At 43.5% G+C, this 18,924-nt stretch overlaps 1 protein-coding gene across 1 annotated transcript; it reads left to right on the top strand.

Annotated features, from left to right (window-relative positions):
* The first annotated feature begins 4,299 nt into the window (after positions 1 to 4,299).
* Positions 4,300 to 17,211, top strand: LOC134642794 (uncharacterized). Its single transcript, XM_065471979.1, has 10 exons — positions 4,300 to 4,312; positions 4,445 to 6,236; positions 6,314 to 6,487; positions 6,812 to 6,979; positions 10,653 to 11,682; positions 13,404 to 13,533; positions 14,737 to 14,900; positions 15,304 to 15,380; positions 15,899 to 15,945; positions 16,667 to 17,211. Exons 1-10 carry the CDS (start codon positions 4,300 to 4,302, stop codon positions 17,209 to 17,211), a joined length of 4,140 nt encoding a protein of 1,379 aa, XP_065328051.1.
* The last annotated feature ends 1,713 nt before the right edge of the window (positions 17,212 to 18,924 follow it).

Below are 18,924 nucleotides of genomic sequence, written 5' to 3'. Positions count from 1 at the left end.
GAGTGTTCCTGCCTGTTTGTTGCATTTTTTTTTTTTTTTTTTTGCATTACCTTGTTTTGGACTTTCTGTTAATAAAGGCATGTTTTTCTTTATTGGGGTCCTTGTCCTGTAATTCCCAGGCCCAAGTGGAAGATACTTTAAGATTTTCAGTTACACTTATTATGAATACTAATGGGAATTACTGATAATACTGGTATACGCCAACTGTACCCTTATAACTATAATAGACCTGTATTTTGTAATATATATGTACATTATTGATAATATATATTTTGTAATATATCTATATTATTGCTAAAGCACTTTCTGGATGGATGCAAACTGTATTTCGTTGCCTTGTACTTGTATCATGTGCAAAGATGATAAAGTTGAATTCTATTCTATATCGGTATAGTAATGAGGTTATAGGAATACAGTTTTTTTTTTAATCTATAGGAGAGACAGCAATGGACATGGTGGTGGAGAAGCTTTATATATTCAGTATTAAATACCTGCTAAAGTGAGATATGATTTGGCGTGCTTGGTATACAGATTAGTTTACCACATTTAAACCCTTTATCAGATGTGATTATTGCAGAACCTCATTACTATGATCAATGTTGTGAAAGGTAAGATCATGTGTATGATTATGATAGTGAGATTTATTTGTTAGGAACTGAGGTAACTTACTCTTGGCCACCAGTAACATTGTAAGCAATCATGGAATCACTTATGACCAGCACATCCTTCAGTGTCCATATTAAACAAACTTAAAGGACTGTTTTTTTGCATTTGGTAAGACCCCATCTTGTATTAAAGACCTCACCGTGCCGTATCAGCCCAGAGGATAAGGAATTACTTTAAATTTTTTAAAGTACCAGTAGAAGAAGAGACATTTTTGCCTAATAACTTTAAAGATGGACCACCGCTTGTAGACGATTTGCAAACAGTATTTTTGAATATGGTAGTTGTCAACTTAATTATTGTCAACTTAACAAAGAATAGGCTAATCTCCAACTGTTAGCCAGTCCACATTACCTGCTATCTCATTTCATTCTGTAAGAGCATTGCAATGGACATCATATAGTTTTATTTTTAGCAACAGCTTCTGTTAAAGGAGTGGACCAGACTACGTTACAAACAAGTGGTGACAGGATTTATACATTTATGACCTGTTTTTTAACCTGTACATGTATTCAGATTTCTAATATGACAGACAGGAATTGAAATCCTTAGAAACAACATTGTCAAATGTATCATACTGAATGCTGTTTTCACACTTTTCTCAACATTCTTATCAAACATGAATTAACGAGGTTCACAAATTTCTTCAGATTTGTACTCTTGTGTTGTTACAGAGCAAAGATGAAGAAATCTCTGCAGACACAGCTTCTGGAAACACTGGGGAATTTGGGAGAGAAGGAACTGAAATATTTTAAGTGGTATCTACAGAAACCCGAGTCACTGAACGGTTTACCAGCCATCCCAAAGAGTGATCTTCAGACAGCTGATAAACTGCAAACAGTGAATTTGATGACAAATATATACAGTGAAGATGCTTTGGAAGTCACACGAAAGATTTTGGACAAAGTCAAGACTCGTACAAGTCAGTCAGTCAAAGAAATAACATGAAATATTTGGTGTAATATCCAGATAATATGAGAAATATCATAAAGCATATTAATAAACTCAATCTGTATTAGTTAACTTTTTAAACCTGACTTTTCTGTCTCTACACACTTAACATATCTTGTATCACACACAGACAAACACAAATCATGCATAAATCATAAAAGATGAAAACATTTACAAAGACCTGTTCATGATGTCAGATTTCGTCCACTAGGTAAACCTTCTCAAGTTGTGGAGAGACAAAAACAGCCAGACCAGACATTTTTATCAGAAGGTAAGAGTTGAATAATCTGAGGTGATGTCACTAAGGTGTCAACACATGAAGGTGACCAATCAGAGCTCTTGTTTCAATTTGGTATTTCTCTGCCTGCTGTAGTCTTACTGTAGGCAGTTACATAGTCAACATAAATATGACGCAAACTCTTGGAATTTAAATCCAGCCTGTAACAGAAGCAGCTGGTGATTCATATGATGTGAACGTGTCACACATGTATCAGCTTACAGAAAATCTGGTAAAGATTCAAACATTTTCTGTCAATGGAGGACCAGAAGAGTCTCGTAAATTAAAATAAGCATTTTGTGTTTTAGTAATGAATTGTCCAAGAACACATGCATGAATAAATTCATCTAGTAATTCTTTTTTTAATGCTTATATTTATTTAGACATTAATAAAGCAATTCATTATTTGATCACTTAATCCAAAATAAATAATAATTATAAATCAGTATTTCTGAGTGAATTATAAATTCATCAATAATAGCTTTGGAAATTGATTTCACAATAAAAATCCAATTTCAAAAAACATTTTCAAATCCTTAATTTTAACAATGATTTTCTAAATCTTTGTTAAAATGCAATTTAAAAATCTAAATCTAATAATTTAAATCTAAATCTAAATAACATTTAAAAAAGAGAACTTAGTAAATGTTTCAAGTGTATATTTTTTCTGACATTTACATATGTTTTAAAGTACATTTGTGGCACTATAAGGCCTTATCATTTAGAGATGCTAAAATTCAGATATGAAAAAAAAAATCTTTGGCTAGGTGTCATTTGAGGCTGTGTCAGGCAGGAAGTGGACCCAAATGCAGGACTCAAACACGAAAAAGCAACTAAGGACTGCAGCTTTATTGCTGGGGAAAATTCTTCATACAAATAAACTCACACAAAAATAAACTGGAAAACTAGGAACAGAACACTGAGAAACTAGAACTAACACACTAGGAAACTAGAAACGTGGAACAAAAACTGAAACCAGAAACACAGGGAAATGTAGGCACATGACCGTGTGGGAGTTGGCAGTCACAGAGCAGTTCAGGAGGCCAGCTGCCTGGAAAGCGGCTGCGGAGTTTACAGCAACTCCAGGGACCTATGAGAGCTAAACGGGTCTCGTGAAAAATGTGCTTATAGTCTGGGGTGTGCCATGGCTTCCCCCGGACCTTCCTCCAGCTCGATGAAGGCTGCCTGCTGCTGCTCATAGAGGTAGAAGTCTACAGGGTCCATAGTGGGGTCAGATCACAAGGTGGAGGAAAAGATGTGCCATAGCGGGGGCGTAGGCATTCTTCTCAGCTGCTGCTGCTGTGGTGTCACAGAAGGCTCCGTCGGCTGCCACTGTTGCAGTGTTGTGCAGGGCTCAGTCTGTTGCTGCTGCTGTGGTGTGAAAGACAGCATCTTGAGGTGATCTACGAGCTCCGTGCTTGTAGTGCCTCTCTTGCCATGGCCAGATTGTCCGCAAACTCCAAAGCCATAGGAAGCTGGTGTAGATGAAGGCTGTCCCGAAGAATTGCCTCCATGGTGTTTAGTCCAGTGGACAATGCCAGAGTGTCCAGAGTGTGGGAAATGCTCCTCCACAGGCTCAGAAGGTGAGTGAGATCTCACGAGCAGAGTCTGCTGGGTCCATGTCATGGTCGCATCACGTGAGTCTGTGCAGTATACAGCCATGTTGGCCATGTTGGACGAAAACAGTGGTGCTGCCACAGCCTTCTGTCCCTGCTTAGAGCTCTGGCATGCTCACTCCGCCAGCCATGGATTTAATTTTGTTATCATCGCCTGAACAGGCTGTCTGCATTGCACAGCTCCAGCCACAGCATCCTGAGCTGGCCCTGCTTCGCCTCAGCCAGAGGTCTCTGGAGAGCCGTTCCAGATGTCTGTTTCCGCTGGGAGCTTGGGAGAACCGCTTCAGCCGTCTGCAGCTTCGACACCACTGTCTGTCGCTCTTGGGGGCTCAGGAGAGCCACTTCAGCCGTCCACAGCTTCCATACCACCATCTGTCTCTGCTAGGGGCTCAGGAGAGCCACTCCAGCAATCCGCACCTTCCACACTGCCGTCTGTTCCTGCAGCAGAACCTGTTGCTTCCAGGCCATTGATCAAGGAGCTTCGCCCTCGCAGGTCGACCTCCGGACCTGCTTCTCAAACGCTGCCCTTTCACATGCAGCTGTCCTCCTGACCTGCTTCGCCTGTGCCGCCACCACTTTCCACGTGGTCGGCCCCTGGAATTGTTTCTATGCTGCTGCTTTCCATGCGGCCGGCCCTCTGAAGAGTCTCTGTACTGTCGCTTTCCACGTGGCAGTACGTAAATCCCTCTATGTATGAAAACTAGAGGAAGAATTTTAAGGTTGACTGAGTCTGCTTTTGAGAAACTGTGGAGACTGATTATACCATATTTTTCACTCAGAAAGCACGCTAACATGCTAGACCATGGTAAGAATTTTACTAACTGAGCAATGACATTGCCATTACTGTAGTTGCTGACCTGACTTTACCATACTGAGTTGTTTCTTTTTTTTAAACCTCTCTTAAACACTTTTATTGCTTTTATATTGCCCCAATAAGAGTCTCTTCGACAGTGTCAGTGGTGTCTCAAGTCTAAGCTGAGGGAGAAGTTCCAAACTGTCTTCGAGGGAATTGCTAGAGCTGAAAAAGTCCCACTTAATCAGATCTACACAGAGCTCTACATCACAGAAGGAGGGCCTGCAGAGGTCAATGATGAACATGAGGTCAGACAGATTAAAACAGCATCCAGCAAACCAGACAGACCAGAAATGACAATCAGACAAGAAGACATCTTTAAAGGCTCACCCCAAAGAATCAAACAAATCAGAACAGTGTTAACAAAGGGAGTGGCTGGCATTGGGAAAACAGTCTTAACTCAGAAGTTCATTTTGGACTGGGCTGAAGACAAAGCCAACCAGGACATTAAGTTTATATTTCCATTCACTTTCAGAGAGCTGAATGTGGTGAAGGAGGAAAGGTTCAGCTTAGTGGAACTTGTTCATCACTTCTTTACTGAAACCAAAGAAGCCAGAATGTCAAAATTTGATGAGTTCCAGGTTGTGTTCATATTTGATGGTCTGGATGAGTCTCTACTTTCTCTGGACTTCCACAACACTGATACCCTAACTGATGTTCAACAGTCCACCTCAGTGGATGTGTTGCTGACAAACCTCATAAGGGCGAAACTGCTTCCCTCTGCTCGCCTCTGGATAACCACACGACCTGCAGCAGCCAATCAGATTCCTCCTGACTATGTTGACATGGTGACAGAGGTCAGAGGATTCACTGACCCGCAGAAAGAGGAGTATTTCATGAAGAGATTCAGAGATGAGGAGCAGGCCAGCAGGATCATCCCCCACATCAAGACATCACGAAGCCTCCACATCATGTGCCACATCCCAGTCTTCTGCTGGATCACTGCTACAGTTCTGGAGGATGTGCTGAAAACCAGAGAGGGAGGACAGCTGCCCAAGACCCTGACTGAGATGTACACCCACTTCCTGGTGGTTCAGACCAAAGTGAAGAAGGTCAAGTATGATGGAGGAGCTGAGACAAATCCACACTGGAGTCCAGAGAGCAGGAAGATGATTGAGTCTCTGGGAAAACTGGCTTTTGATCAGCTGCAAAAAGGAAACATGATCTTCTATGAATCAGACCTGACAGAGTGTGGCATCGATATCAGAGCAGCCTCAGTGTACTCAGGAGTGTTCACACAGATCCTTAAAAAAGAGAGGGGACTGTACCAGGACAAGGTGTTCTGCTTCATCCATTTGAGTGTTCAGGAGTTTCTGGCTGCTCTTCATGTTCATCTAAGGTTAATAAAATCTAAAGTCAACCTGCTGGAAGAACAACCAACCCCCCAACAGTCTGAAAGAATAGAAGAATCTGTACAGACACATGTCTATCAGAATGCTGTGGACAAGGCTTTACAGAGTCCAGATGGTCACCTGGACTTGTTCCTTCGTTTCCTCCTGGGTCTTTCACTGCAGACCAACCAGGCTCTCCTACAAGGTCTGCTCAAACAGACAGAAAGTAGTTCACAGATCAATCAGGAAACAGTCCAGTACATAAAGGAAAAGCTCACTGATAATCTGTCTGCAGAGAAAAGCATTAATCTGTTCCACTGTCTGAATGAACTGAACGACCATTCTCTAGTGGAGGAGATCCAGCAGCCCCTGAGATCAGGAAGTCTCTCCACAGATAAACTGTCTCCTGCTCAGTGGTCAGCTCTGGCCTTCATTTTACTGTCATCAGAAAAAGATCTGAATGCGTTTGACCTGAAGAAATACTCTGCTTCAGACGAGGCTCTTCTGAGGCTGCTGCCAGTGGTCAAAGCCTCCAACAAAGCTCTGTAAGTACAGTGATAGCTGGGCTTATGCATTGTTCGAATTGGTGCTAGATTTTATAAATGTATTATTGTCTCCTCAGACTGAGTGACTGTAACCTCTCAGAGAAAAGCTATGGAGCTCTGTCCTCAGTTCTCAGCTGCCACTCCTGTAGCTTGCGAGAGTTGGACCTGAACAACAATGACCTGCAGGACTCAGGACTGAATCTTCTATCTGTTGGACTGGAGAGTCCACATTGCAAACTGGAAACTCTCAGGTATGGGTAATATATATATTTTTTCACATTGAAGCTGAGTAACATTTCTGACTAAGGAGGAAAATATCAAACATGGTTTAACGCTTTATTACATTTTCAGTGCGTTAAGACATTAGAATTATTGAAATATGACAGCATTTCAGCTAATCTACCATCTAATGTACTATACAGGTTATATTTTGCTATTTTGGTAACTATTTGTATTTTATCAGATTCAAAAGGCAAGTCTATGTTCTTTCATTCAGACCTGTGTTTATTGTGTGTATTTTCATTGTGGATGTTTAACTCTTACATTTATTTCTCTTGTTCAATAACTTTACTAAGGCTGAATGGCTGTAACCTCTCGGAGAGAAGCTGTGGAGCTCTGATCAGAGTTATTCAATCCTCTAATCTCAGGGAGCTGGATCTGGGTAACAACAACTTGCAGGATTCAGGAGAAAAACTACTCTCAGCTGGATCGGAGAGTCCACATTGTAAACTGGAGTCTCTTAGGTCTGTGAAGGTTCCCAGTCATCCAGGTCATTGTAGTCTAAGGAGCTTGGAAATAAAAGCAAAAAGTCCAGAGGCTTTTCTTTCCAAGCTCCTTAGACTGGCATCTCTTAAGTTAAGATTTGTCAGACTATATCAAATTAACATGTTTATTTTAAACACAGAGAAAAAAAATCAAAGCTGTTTCTGTGTTTATACTTTGGGCAAAACATTTTTGGACAGACATTTCTTGTATTTTTGCCTCAGCACACTAACACAGTTGATTTTGAATCAAACATGCTTGAAGTGTCAAGGCTCAAGAGTTAAACAAAATTCTACCATTAATGTCTGAGAATGAGAATTTTTTATAACACAAAGCTCTCCATTTTCAGAGCCTCAAAATGAAGTAAATTGTCATTAGACTGAAAAAAATAGGTAACTTTGGTAACTTCTTTGGACAGAAGAAGTTGTTGCAGAATGATGGAAAGAAAAAAGTAGAGAGAGCAAAAAAGCTCATGGTCAGTGGAGGTAATAGAATGGCATGGACATGTAAGGCTGCCAGTGGAACCAGGTCGCCAGTGTTTATTGATTTTGTTTAGTGATGAAAGTTCGTAGAAGCAGGATGATTTTCAAGTCTACGGGGCTATAATGTGGTGCAAAACTGATCACACATAACTTCACAGTGGAAATGAATGACCCAAAGAAGAGTTTCTCAAAGCAAAGAAATATTCTTCAAAGTTCCCTAATCTCAACTGAACAGAACAGCTTTTCATAAAAACGAATGCAGAGAAAGCAGCAGATGAAGGTGACTTTAGTAATGGCCATGAAGAGCATCTCAGGGAGGATATATGGCATTTGATGATGACCTTGGGTTCTGGACATCAGGCACTTAGTGGCCGTTAGTGAGTACCTGAAGCCATTGCTTCCCTGCTTCCCTGTATTAAAATCTATCTTTATATTTCTGTTTATCTTAGTTTGTCTAAGAATGAGTTTACTTTTGGTTCAATGTGTGATAGGCTTTCCAGAACGGAAACCAGGGTCCTGGTTTGAATCCAGGTAAGTGTTACCGTTGAAGGGTGGCAGGCAGGTGGAGAAGTTGTGGAGAGTGATCCCGGTTGGTTTGATGAATGAACTGGCTTTCTTGAGGATTAAGGACAGAAGGCTTTAGGCTCTGAGGAAGAGTAGGAACAGGGAGAGACAAATAAGAGCAAAAACACAAAGTAATCACTGGAGTGTTTGGCCTCTTGGCCACTCATTGGAAGCAGATCTGGTGAAGAATGGCAAAGCTGGTCCATTTATACTAAAGCTCCAACCAAAAGGGAGGATAGTGCCTGCAAGATGATCAGCTTGAAGGAGAGAGAATTCAAATTCAACCACCGTACTATGACACACTGTATAAAAATGTGCGTAATTCCTAAGCGGACGATGCAAAACTTTTTTAAAACCCCTTAAATTAAAATTGAATGTCTGTACTTAAGTCTCAAATCCACCACATCTACAAAACACAGTGATGTTAGACAGAAATGTGCAGTTTTGTTCTTGTTTGGTACAATATTGCACTTGCTCAGATCAGAACTCATCAGAACTGATCACAGTTACAGAAAAAAAGAAGACTGTTAAATAAAAGGGAGTTGGAGGTTCTCAACAGGAGGTTATTTCTGCACTGCTGGAAGGGAGCCTGAAAAACAGCAAAGACTAGTCTGAGTTTAAATTCTGGCATTTATAATCAATGCTTCATCTAAGTCTACAGATAATGGTTTACTTTACAATGACTCAAGTTTTGGATTAGAAACCCCTACTGGCCACTTTAATGGCAATGTTAATGCCTATGACAAGCATGATGTGGGGGGGGGGGCTGGGTCTGTGACCCAGCATTTTTGTGTTATTTTTGTATTTTCTTTGCTGATTTTATATTGACATGATCATTTTGTCAAGCTTGTGTTGTCATGTCTATGGTCCATTATGTTTGTGTTTTATTGTGAAGTCTTGTGCTCTATTTTCAGTGTGTTTAGTTCTGCTTTCCCTGTAGCATTCAGGTTTTGTGTTACTTGTGTTTCCCCAAGTGTTTCCACTTTCCTCATTACCATTCTGTGTCTTTAAGCCCTCCATCTCCCTCTTTTCAGTGTCAGGTCGTCTGTTCTCCTCACCTCATGTTCCATGGATGTCATGGCTATCTAGTCTCGGTTTTAGCAACTTCTGGTCCTGTTTAGGTTTATGGTTGTCAATAGAGCTTTTCCATGTCCTGAGTTAGATTTTTCCCAGTTTAGTTGTGATTTTTTTAACCTTTGTTCGCTTGTGCTTTTGTTTTTGTGGTAGTTATCAGCCAAAATGAATAGCTCACTTTTTGTTAAAATCTAGGCCTGTCCTTCGTGTGTCTGCTTTTGGATCCATGATCCTCAAACACACTGTGTTATGAAACGGCTGTGTGCAGGCAGGAAAAGGACCCAAAGTGCAGACTCCGGAGACAGACGTGAACTCAAAAAACAGCTTTAATGCTGAACTCAAAAGGGTAACAAAACTGAGAATACAAAATAACCTTACACAAACAGAACACACAGCAAGATGAGGGTGGATAAGGGTAGATCGCGACACGGACACAGAGAAACACAGGGCTTAAATACATAGAGGGAGCAATCAGGGAATGGATAACAGGAGGAAAACACAGCTGGGGCAAATCAGGCCTAACGAAACAGGGGAAGCAAAACCAGATACATTAACATAAGACATGGACCTTCAAAGTAAAACAGGAAACATAACACAGACTGAACTACAGACACAGACTCTGACTGGACACGGGGAGACAGCGACTATGGAACAGAACAGAAACCAAAAGACACAACTCTGACAAAGAAACCAAAAAACTAGAAATGATAAATAATATAATAAACTCAAAACTCTGGGTCAACGACCCAGGCATCCTAACAGTACCCCCCCCCCCAAAGGGCTGGCTCCCAGACAGCCCAAACCTAAACACCAAAACAAACAAAAAAAACAACCCAACCAGGGCGGGCGGTGGGGGTCCAGGACGGAGGGACCGAAACAAATGAAACACAAGAAGCCAGAAACCAAAACACAGGGAACAAATGTCCAAAACAGAACAAAACAACAGCAAGGAGGCCCAGGAACAGTTCAAAAGGAAACAAACAAAAGGGTCCATGAAAGGCGCAGAGGCCCAGGTAACAGTCTCGGGCCGGCCCGGAGGTCGACAGCCCAAGAGGCCAGAAAACAGTTCAGGAGGTCGACCGTGAAGCCAGTGACTGCGACGGAGCAGGTCCGGAGGCTGGCCGCGTGGAAGGCAGCGGCGGTGACTGAGCAGGTCCGGAGGCCGGCCGCGACAGCGATGATGTTCAGCCAACGGTCTGGAAGGTGGCCGGACAGGACGAGGTGAGGCAGGGCCAGACGGTGCGGAGACATCCGGTGTAGACAAAGCGGAACCAGCCCGTGCGAAGGCCTCAGGCAGAGACGAAGCAGGACCAGATGGCAACCGCAGGCGACATAACAGGTGGTGGCACTGCAGGCGGCAGTGTGGAAACTGCAGGAGGTGGCGCTGCAGGCAACGGCATGGGAGCCGCATATGGTGGCGCTGCAGGCGCCAGCCTTGGAGCCGCAGATGGTGGCACTGCAGGCGACGGCGTGGGAGCCGCAGATGGTGGCGCTGCAGGTGACGGCATGGGAGCTGCAGATGGTGGTGCTGCAGGCGACGAAGACTGGACAGGCCCCTCGGACCCTCCAGCGGAGACAGAAGGCTGAGCGGGCCCCTCGGACCCTCCAGCGGAGACAGAAGGCTGAACGGGCCCCTCGGACCCTCCAGTGGAGACAGAAGGCTGAACGGGCCCCTCGGACCCTCCAGCGGAGACAGGTTGCTGAACGGGCCCCTCGGACCCTCCAGCGGAGGCAGAAGGGTGAAAGGGCCCCTCGGACCCTCCAGCGGAGACAGAAGACGGCTCGAGCGGTTCTCCAGAACCCCCAGCAGGAACAGACGACTGGACAGGCCCCTGGGTCCCTCCAGCAGAGACACAGAAAGGCTGGTGTGGTTCTCCAGAATCCCCAGCGGGAACAACAGAAGAAGGCCGGACGGGCCCCTCGGACCCTCCAGCAGGAACAGGTGGCTGGACAGGCTCCTCGGGCCCTCCAGCAGTGACAGGAGGCTGAACGGGCCCCTCAGACCCTTCAGCGGAGACGGAAGACGGCTGGAGCGGTTCTCCAGAACCCCCAGCAGGAACAGGTGCGGTATGATGGCGCCTGTGTTTGGCTTTGCCGCTGCCGGGTGCAGTTTGTCCCACTCTTTCATCGTGCTGTTTTTCTCTGCTCTGCTGTTTTCTATTTGTATCAATGATGTACTGGCTGCCTTGGTTTATGATCGTTTGACGCTGTTATCCATCCGATCTTCAATGATGGCTCAAGATGTCTCATCCTCCTCCTCCTTTGGCACTTTCCATCCTCCGCCAGTGGCTGGATCCTCAACCGGCGTCCTCAGCGGTCCCCACAGACCATGGAGAAGGAGAGGAAGAGCAGGTATCCAGGTGAAGCTTAGGCGTTTCTGGCAGCGGGGTCTGACTGGAAAGCGATGTCGAGCGTGCTTTGTTACCTATGCTCAGAAAAGCTCCATGGAGGGGAATTTGTTTTCCACGTCCCTGCTTGGATACGCTGGGTCCGGCTCTCCAAGACCGTGCTGCCTCAGGAGGGTTCATCCAGACTCTCCTGCTGACTGGCTTTTCATCCCATCGGTGAGTGGAATCTACGAGCGTGAAGGCTCAGACCCTGAGTATTTATGTCCTTTAACTCGAGCCTCTGCTAAAAATGATGCTTCCACCCCGCTGAACATGGCGCTTTTTAATGCCCGATCATTGACTAATAAATCGTTCGTTCTTAACAATTTTATATCTTCTAAAAAAACTGGACTTCTCATTTCTGACTGAGACCTGGCAGCGGGACATGGACTATTCATCTCTCACTGAACTGTGCCCGAACGGCTATTCCGTCATCAGCCAGCCTCGGGGATCTGGTCGTGGAGGAGGTCTCGCTGTGGCATTTCAGGGCCGTTTCTCCTGCCGCTCAGTGAAAGTTGGACACTTTCTTTCGTTTGAACTACAGCTGATTAAAATCGGAAGTAAAGATCCTTTTTATTGTGCTGTGGTGTATCGTCCACCTGGCCCAAATAGCTTGTTTTTATCGGAGTTTAGCGACTTCCTGTCCTCTACTACGAGGTTGTCCAGACTCCTTTTAGCATCATAAATTCCTCCACAACGGAGAATTTCTCGGATACTTTTAATTTAACTCTATCCCCGCAAAACGGCGTTGATTTCTTAACAGATCTATTTAATAACCATTGTTTTTCGATCTTAGATGAAATCTGTCCGGTTAAAATGAGACCAGTTTCTGTTTCCAAGTCCTTACCCTGGCTAAATGACAACATCCGCTCCATAAAATGTGATTGTCGTAAAGCTGAGCGCTTATGGAGGAAAACTCATTTAAATGTTCATCTCCTTTACCTAAAGGATCTTTTAGCCTCCTTTAACAATGCGATTAGAGATGCGAGGCCTGCTTATTTTTCTCATCTGGTTGCAAAGAGCAGAGGAAATCCTAAGGTGTTATTTGACACTATTACTGATATTATTACTCCTGCTCCACCTGCGGCCATTATTTCTTCTAATGAAGACTGTGAAACATTTCTTTCTAGAAAAAATTAGTAATGTAAGGAAAAAATTGTCCCGATCGGCATCTGCATTGTCAGTTCTTACACCAGCTCGGCCTTTCATTTTAGAAAGCTTTTTACCCGTCTCACTATCAGAGCTGGAGAAAAATAGTTAATGCAACAAAAGCATCCTCCTGTTCACTTGACATTTTACCCGCATCGTTATTCAAAAATGTCTTCCACTCTATTGGTCCCTGTGTGCTCACCATAGTTAACACCTCACTGGGATCTGGTAAAGTCCCTGCTCATTTTAAAACTGCTGTTATACACCCCCTGTTAAAAAAAAACCTACGCTGGACCCATCTCTCACTACCAATCTCAAAAATACTGTTAATTGCTAAGATATTAGAGAAGGTTGTGGCTAAGCAGCTTACAGCAGTTTTAGACAAACATAATCTCTTTGACAAATTTCAGTCTGGCTTTCGTAGAGCTCATTCTACTGAGACAGCCCTTCTTAGAGTTTCCAGTGACATTCTGATGCAAAACGATGCAGGAAAATGTTCTGTACTCCTAATGTTGGACCTCACGTCAGCCTTTGACACTGTTGACCATTACATTTTGCTTGAAAGGCTGAAATACTGGGTTGGTGTATCTGGGTCTGCCTTAGAGTGGTTCTCCTCATATCTCTATGAATGATACTTTTCTGTGGCGGTCTCTAAGTACAGGTCATCTTCCACGTCCCTGTCCTATGGTGTGCCACAAGGTTTTGTGCTGGGGCCCTTATTGTTTTTAATATATCTACTTCCTCTCCAGCATATTTTGAGCCCCTTTGAGGACATTCGCTACCACTGCTACGCAGACGACATCCAGATATTTATGTCTTTTAAACCTGAAGATGTTTCTAAGCTGCAGATTCTAAATGTGTGCTTAGAATCCATCAAAGGTTGGATGGCTGACAACTTCCTCCAACTTAATGAAGAAAAGACTGAAGTCCTTGTATGTGCTCCAGACAGACATGTACCTAACATAATGAATGCTCTTGGTCCTCTTTCAACATTTGTGAAATCGTCTATCAGGAACGTAGGGGTAACCTTTGATTCTGCTCTTACCCTGGATCTCCACGTTAAATCTCTGGTTCGGTCCTGCTTCTATCATTTAAGAAACATTTCTAAATTGAGCCCTATAGCATCTCATACTGAACCGGAGATTGTTATTCATGCATTCATTTCATCGCGATTGGACTACTGTAATTCACTGTTTACATGTCTAAACAAAAACTCCCTGGAGCGTCTGCAGATTGTCCAAAATGCTGCAGTAAGGCTTCTGACAAAAACATCTAAGTACTCTCATGTAACACCATTGCTTATACAGCTGCACTGGCTCCCCGTTGAATTCAGAGTCCATTTTAAGATACTGGTTCTGACATTTAAAGCTCTTCAAGGACAAGCACCAGCCTACATCGTTGAACTTTTACAGCCCTATGTCCCTAGTAGGTCCCTGAGGTCTTGTGATCAGGGCCTACTTGTTATTCAGCATACAAGGCTGAAAACCAAGGGAGATGGAGCTTTTGCCACTGTGGCCACCAGACTGTGGAACTCTCTTCCTCAGAACTTAAGATCTGCGGACTCAGTGATCACTTTTAAAAAACAACTAAAAACACATCTTTTTAGAATTGCATTTTGTTAACTTTTGACTGTTTTTGTTTTATACATTGTGAAGCACTTTGTGATCTTTTATCTAGAAATGTGCTATATAAATAAAACTTTACTTACTTACTTACGGGTGCAGAGGTAGGCTGTGTCCTGGCTAGCCTCAACCTGGGAACCGGAACAGGCACAGGCGACGGCTGGACGGCTGCTGTCCCCACCCGAGGAACAGGTATGGGTGCAGGGACTAGCAGAGCCTCAGCTGGCCTGGAAACTGGAGCAGGGATCAACCGGGCCCTAGCCCCCCTCACCCGAGGAACTGATACAGGTTCAGGGGATGGCTGGACCGCAGCTGCCCTGGGAGCAGGAGCACAGGAAGGCAGAGGAGCAGGCTCAGCAAAAAATGACTCATCTAAAATAGGTGTCGACCCTTTCCCACCACGTTTAACAGTCTTTACAGTCTTGGTTTTAGCAGTGTTCATATGATTGTCTTTTCCCAGCTCAGAGGGAGCAGAACAAAAGCAGTCATTACAACTCACCACTGGGAGTTGCTCCACAGAGACAGAGTGGTGACGGCATGAGCGCCGCTTTCTCCGGGAAGTGGGAGGTGGCAAACTGGGCTGCAAATCCTCCAACGGACCGGGCTGCGATGAGGAAGCAGAGAGTTTGTGAAGCTCAGAACGCTGCAGTCCCATAAAGAGAGCAAAAGACTGTAGCGGAGTAAGTCCAATGTATGCCGTTGCATAATCCTTCTTCCTCCGCTGCTTCAGCCTCTTGCTGGACTGGTAATCCGGGGGTGGAGGCGGAGGTGTAGTGACCAGAGAGAATGAACACGTGCTCAATCTGATCGCCCGAGGCATAGGCGCCGGCTCGGCCATAGCCATGGCAGTCTGGAGGCTGCGGGGCCATCCCCAAGCCAAACGTGACCCATAGAAGGGTGACTCGAGCTCCTGGGCATGCTTAGCCTCCTGTTTCACCCTCTGCTTGGGGAAGGCAGGAACGGCGAACCTCTGATACCAAGCGGAGTCTGCTGGGTCTATGTTCTGGTCGCGATCTTCTGTATGCAGGTAGGAGAAGTACCCAAAGTGCAGACCCCGGAGACAGACGTGAACTCAAAAGCAGCTTTAATGCTGAACTCAAAAGGGTAACAAAACTGAGAATACAAAATAACAAAAATACACAGACAGAACACACAGCAAGATGAGGGTGGATAAGGGTAGATCGCGACACGGACACAGAGAAACACAGGGCTTAAATACATACAGGGAGCAATCAGGGAATGGATAACAGGAGGAAAACACAGCTGGGGACGAGACAGGGGAAGCAAAACCAGATACATTAACATAAGACATGGACCTTCAAAGTAAAACAGGAAACATAACACAGACTGAACTACAGACACAGACTCTGACTGGACACGGGGAGACAGCAACTATGGAACAGAACAGAAACCAAAAGACACAACTCTGACAAAGAAACCAAAAAACTAGAAATGATAAATAATATAATAAACTCAAAACTCTGGGTCAACGACCCAGGCATCCTAACACACTGGCCATTCCAGCCACCATGCATCCATGGATGAAGAAGTTTAATAATAAAATGTATTAGATAATAACTCACCACTCTCTGACTGACATTTATTTAATTTTCATTTTTTAGATTTGATCCTGGTGGAGTCCGATGGCTGAGGCATGGTCTGAAAAAATGTAAGTATGTTTAAATGAAGAACACATTAGCTATAATGGTCAACCTACGCTAACTACTCAAAGCATATATAAAACAGAAACTTAATTCAAATATCCAAAAGATTTTATATCTTATAGTTAGTGAAATAGTTATCTCAGACTTCTTTAGTATCTTTCTAGTGCAAAACCTTTAAAGACTCTCTGGAGGCATTCTGACTCGATACATAAACCCCCCTAAACTGTCGCTCATCCACAAATCTCTGTGGCTGATTCCAGCCATGGTTCAACAAAAGCTTAATTTGATCATCTGTAATTAATTTTTTTCCTTAGTAAAAATGGATCTTTAACATGGATGGCTGCCACTTCTTTCAGTGTAATGTCAAACGCTTTGAAAGATACTTTATTGTGTCTTGGCAAAGAGTCAGAATGAATGGTCCTCTCATGAAGGACGGAATTATTTATTTCCCATTCATGACAGGAAGAACAAAAAAAAAATCATTTTTCAGAATAATAGCAACCTTTGAATAGTAGTGTATCAGTAGTTTCCTGAAATCCAGAAAAACTTCATGGTACACAAAAATTACGCAACATTAAGAACCACGTTTACTGAGGCACAGATTACTCCTGTTGATACACCCTGTATTTGGACTCACAATGTTGTATTAGAAGTATAGTGCATGATCTTATGAATAAGTATTTGTTCAATAAAGCAATTTCTTTTTGTCATTTTTGCTTCCATCAGATTCCTGCGAACTCACAATTGACCCAAACTCAGTACACAGTAGGATCAAGTTGTCTGACAACAACAAGGTGGCTGTGTATGTAATGGAGGCTCAGTCATATCCTGATCATCCAGACAGATTTGATCAATATCCTCAACTGCTGTGTGGAAATGGTCTGACTGGTCGCTGTTACTGGGAAGTCGAGTGGAGAGGAAGGATTCATATATCAATGAGTTACAGAAGAATCAGAAGGAAAGGAGACAGTAACAACTGTGTGTTTGGAGGAAATGAACAGTCCTGGAGTCTTTTCTACTATGATGGTGGTTACTCTGTCTGTCACAAAAACAAAGAAATATCCATCACCACCATCTCCTCCTCCTCCTCTGTCCCTAACAGAGTAGCGGTGTATGTGGACTGTCCTGCTGGCACTCTGTCCTTCAACAAAGTCTCCTCTGACACTCTTATCCACCTCCACACCTTCAACACCACATTCACTGAACCTCTTTATGCTGCATTTGGACTCTGGTCTCCTGGTTCCTCAGTGTCTCTGTGTTCCCTGGAATAAAGAGGTCTCCTCTGGTCACCCTTGACCAAAAACATCAGTCTTCAGTGAATCACAGTTATTTCCTGTCCAATGAATGTATACTCAGCATGGGTTTTTAATGACTGAAAAATTTCAACCCAGTCATTTCAATCAATCCTGTCTGCAAGACACATTTGGATAAGAAACTTTTCCTTTGACAATGGTCAGCTATTCAGAGAAGACAGAATAATGTACCATATCTCTTCATAGCCTCCATACTTCATTTCAAGGCAGGGCTGGACTGGGACAAAAAATCGGCCTGGGCATTTTGACTAGAGTCCGGCACACCAGGTATTATAGGAAAAGCCATAAAGCCTTTGAATGAAAACAAACGCTGTTGTGACAGTGATGTACAACTGTCTGGTTGGTATATATATATGATTTCTATACATTTTACATCAGATGAAAGCTTTGGTTGTAAGAAGTATTTACTAAAAGGAGAGAAATTTTAAATGAGACTAAGAAAGAAAAGTATTTCTTTGTGCCCCCCTTTCCCTGTTAATGCCCTACCTGGCCCCCTGGCAAAACTTTGCTAGAGCCGCCCCTGCACAGTTACCAGCTGTCAGCTACTTAGAAAAGGATCCTGGTGTTATTTGTCTCTCAGAAACAGTTCATAACTTCCCTTCAGCTCATTCATGACACCTAAAAGGTAAACCTGTTTCTCCATCACCTGTTCAGCTCTGATGATTCAGTAAGGACATCTCCTGGTTTCATCTTCATGTTTCCCTCTCACCACATATCCAAACCGATATCATGACCAGCAGCTTTTACAGCTGTGGCTCCAGCAAATATCAGCTGATACTAGAAATTAATATCAAATAAATTCTAACAACAGCTGATCAAGCTTAAACGTGCTGCTGTTGTTTAACGCGACATCCGCTGGTTTCCTCTTTCTGGCGCAAAGTGGGCAATAAACAAACAAGAGAGAAAAGCCGATCAGCTGATCATTGATCAGTTTCATGATTGAAGTAGAAACAGGAGAGGGAGGGGGAGAGAATGAGAGAACAAGAGGCAGCTGTGCAGCGTAAAGACACAGAATAACTCCAGCTTTGTGTCTTTTTATCATTCTAGCTGAAGTACGGGACAAATCGCGTTCCTTTTAACCTCAGTACCATTTTCTTCTGTTTCTCTGTGATAAGATTGCTTTCAGAGTCGTTGCCCAAGCAAGGGTGAGGGTGGATCCAACCTCCTTGACTGTCATTGGTCCAGCCCTGAGTCGATCTTGTCCAAATGGTCAATCCAACACCTTTCATTGTTTATACTGTTACAGAAAACCCCCCTATCGGCCTATAACAACGAAAACTCACCATCTGCTCACCGGGCAATGGTATGCCCGATGGCCAGTCCAGCTGTGTTTCAAGGTGAAGGCAAAAAATATTGCAACCGATTACAAAGAGTCAGAGATAAAAGACAATTACAACATGTATTCCTTGCTCACTGATGTTATGCTCCTCAGAATGTTATAAAACTAAAGAATACATTTGATTTACTGATTGATGACAGAGCTAAATGATTACACCAATCAGGCATAACATTCTGACCACTGACAGGTGTAGAGAATAACACTGATTATCTCTGCACCATAGCATCTATTAGTGAGTGATGTATATTACAGAGCTAGTGAACATTTTGTACTCAAAGTTGATTTCAAGGGATTTGAGGAAGTTTGACAAGGGGCCAAATTAAGATGGCTAG

This window comes from Pelmatolapia mariae, linkage group LG15, assembly GCF_036321145.2.
Source record: "Pelmatolapia mariae isolate MD_Pm_ZW linkage group LG15, Pm_UMD_F_2, whole genome shotgun sequence".
Classification (NCBI taxonomy): domain Eukaryota; kingdom Metazoa; phylum Chordata; class Actinopteri; order Cichliformes; family Cichlidae; genus Pelmatolapia; species Pelmatolapia mariae.
Note: the sequence above shows the minus strand (reverse complement) of the source record. Positions and strands in the feature narration are given on the sequence as shown.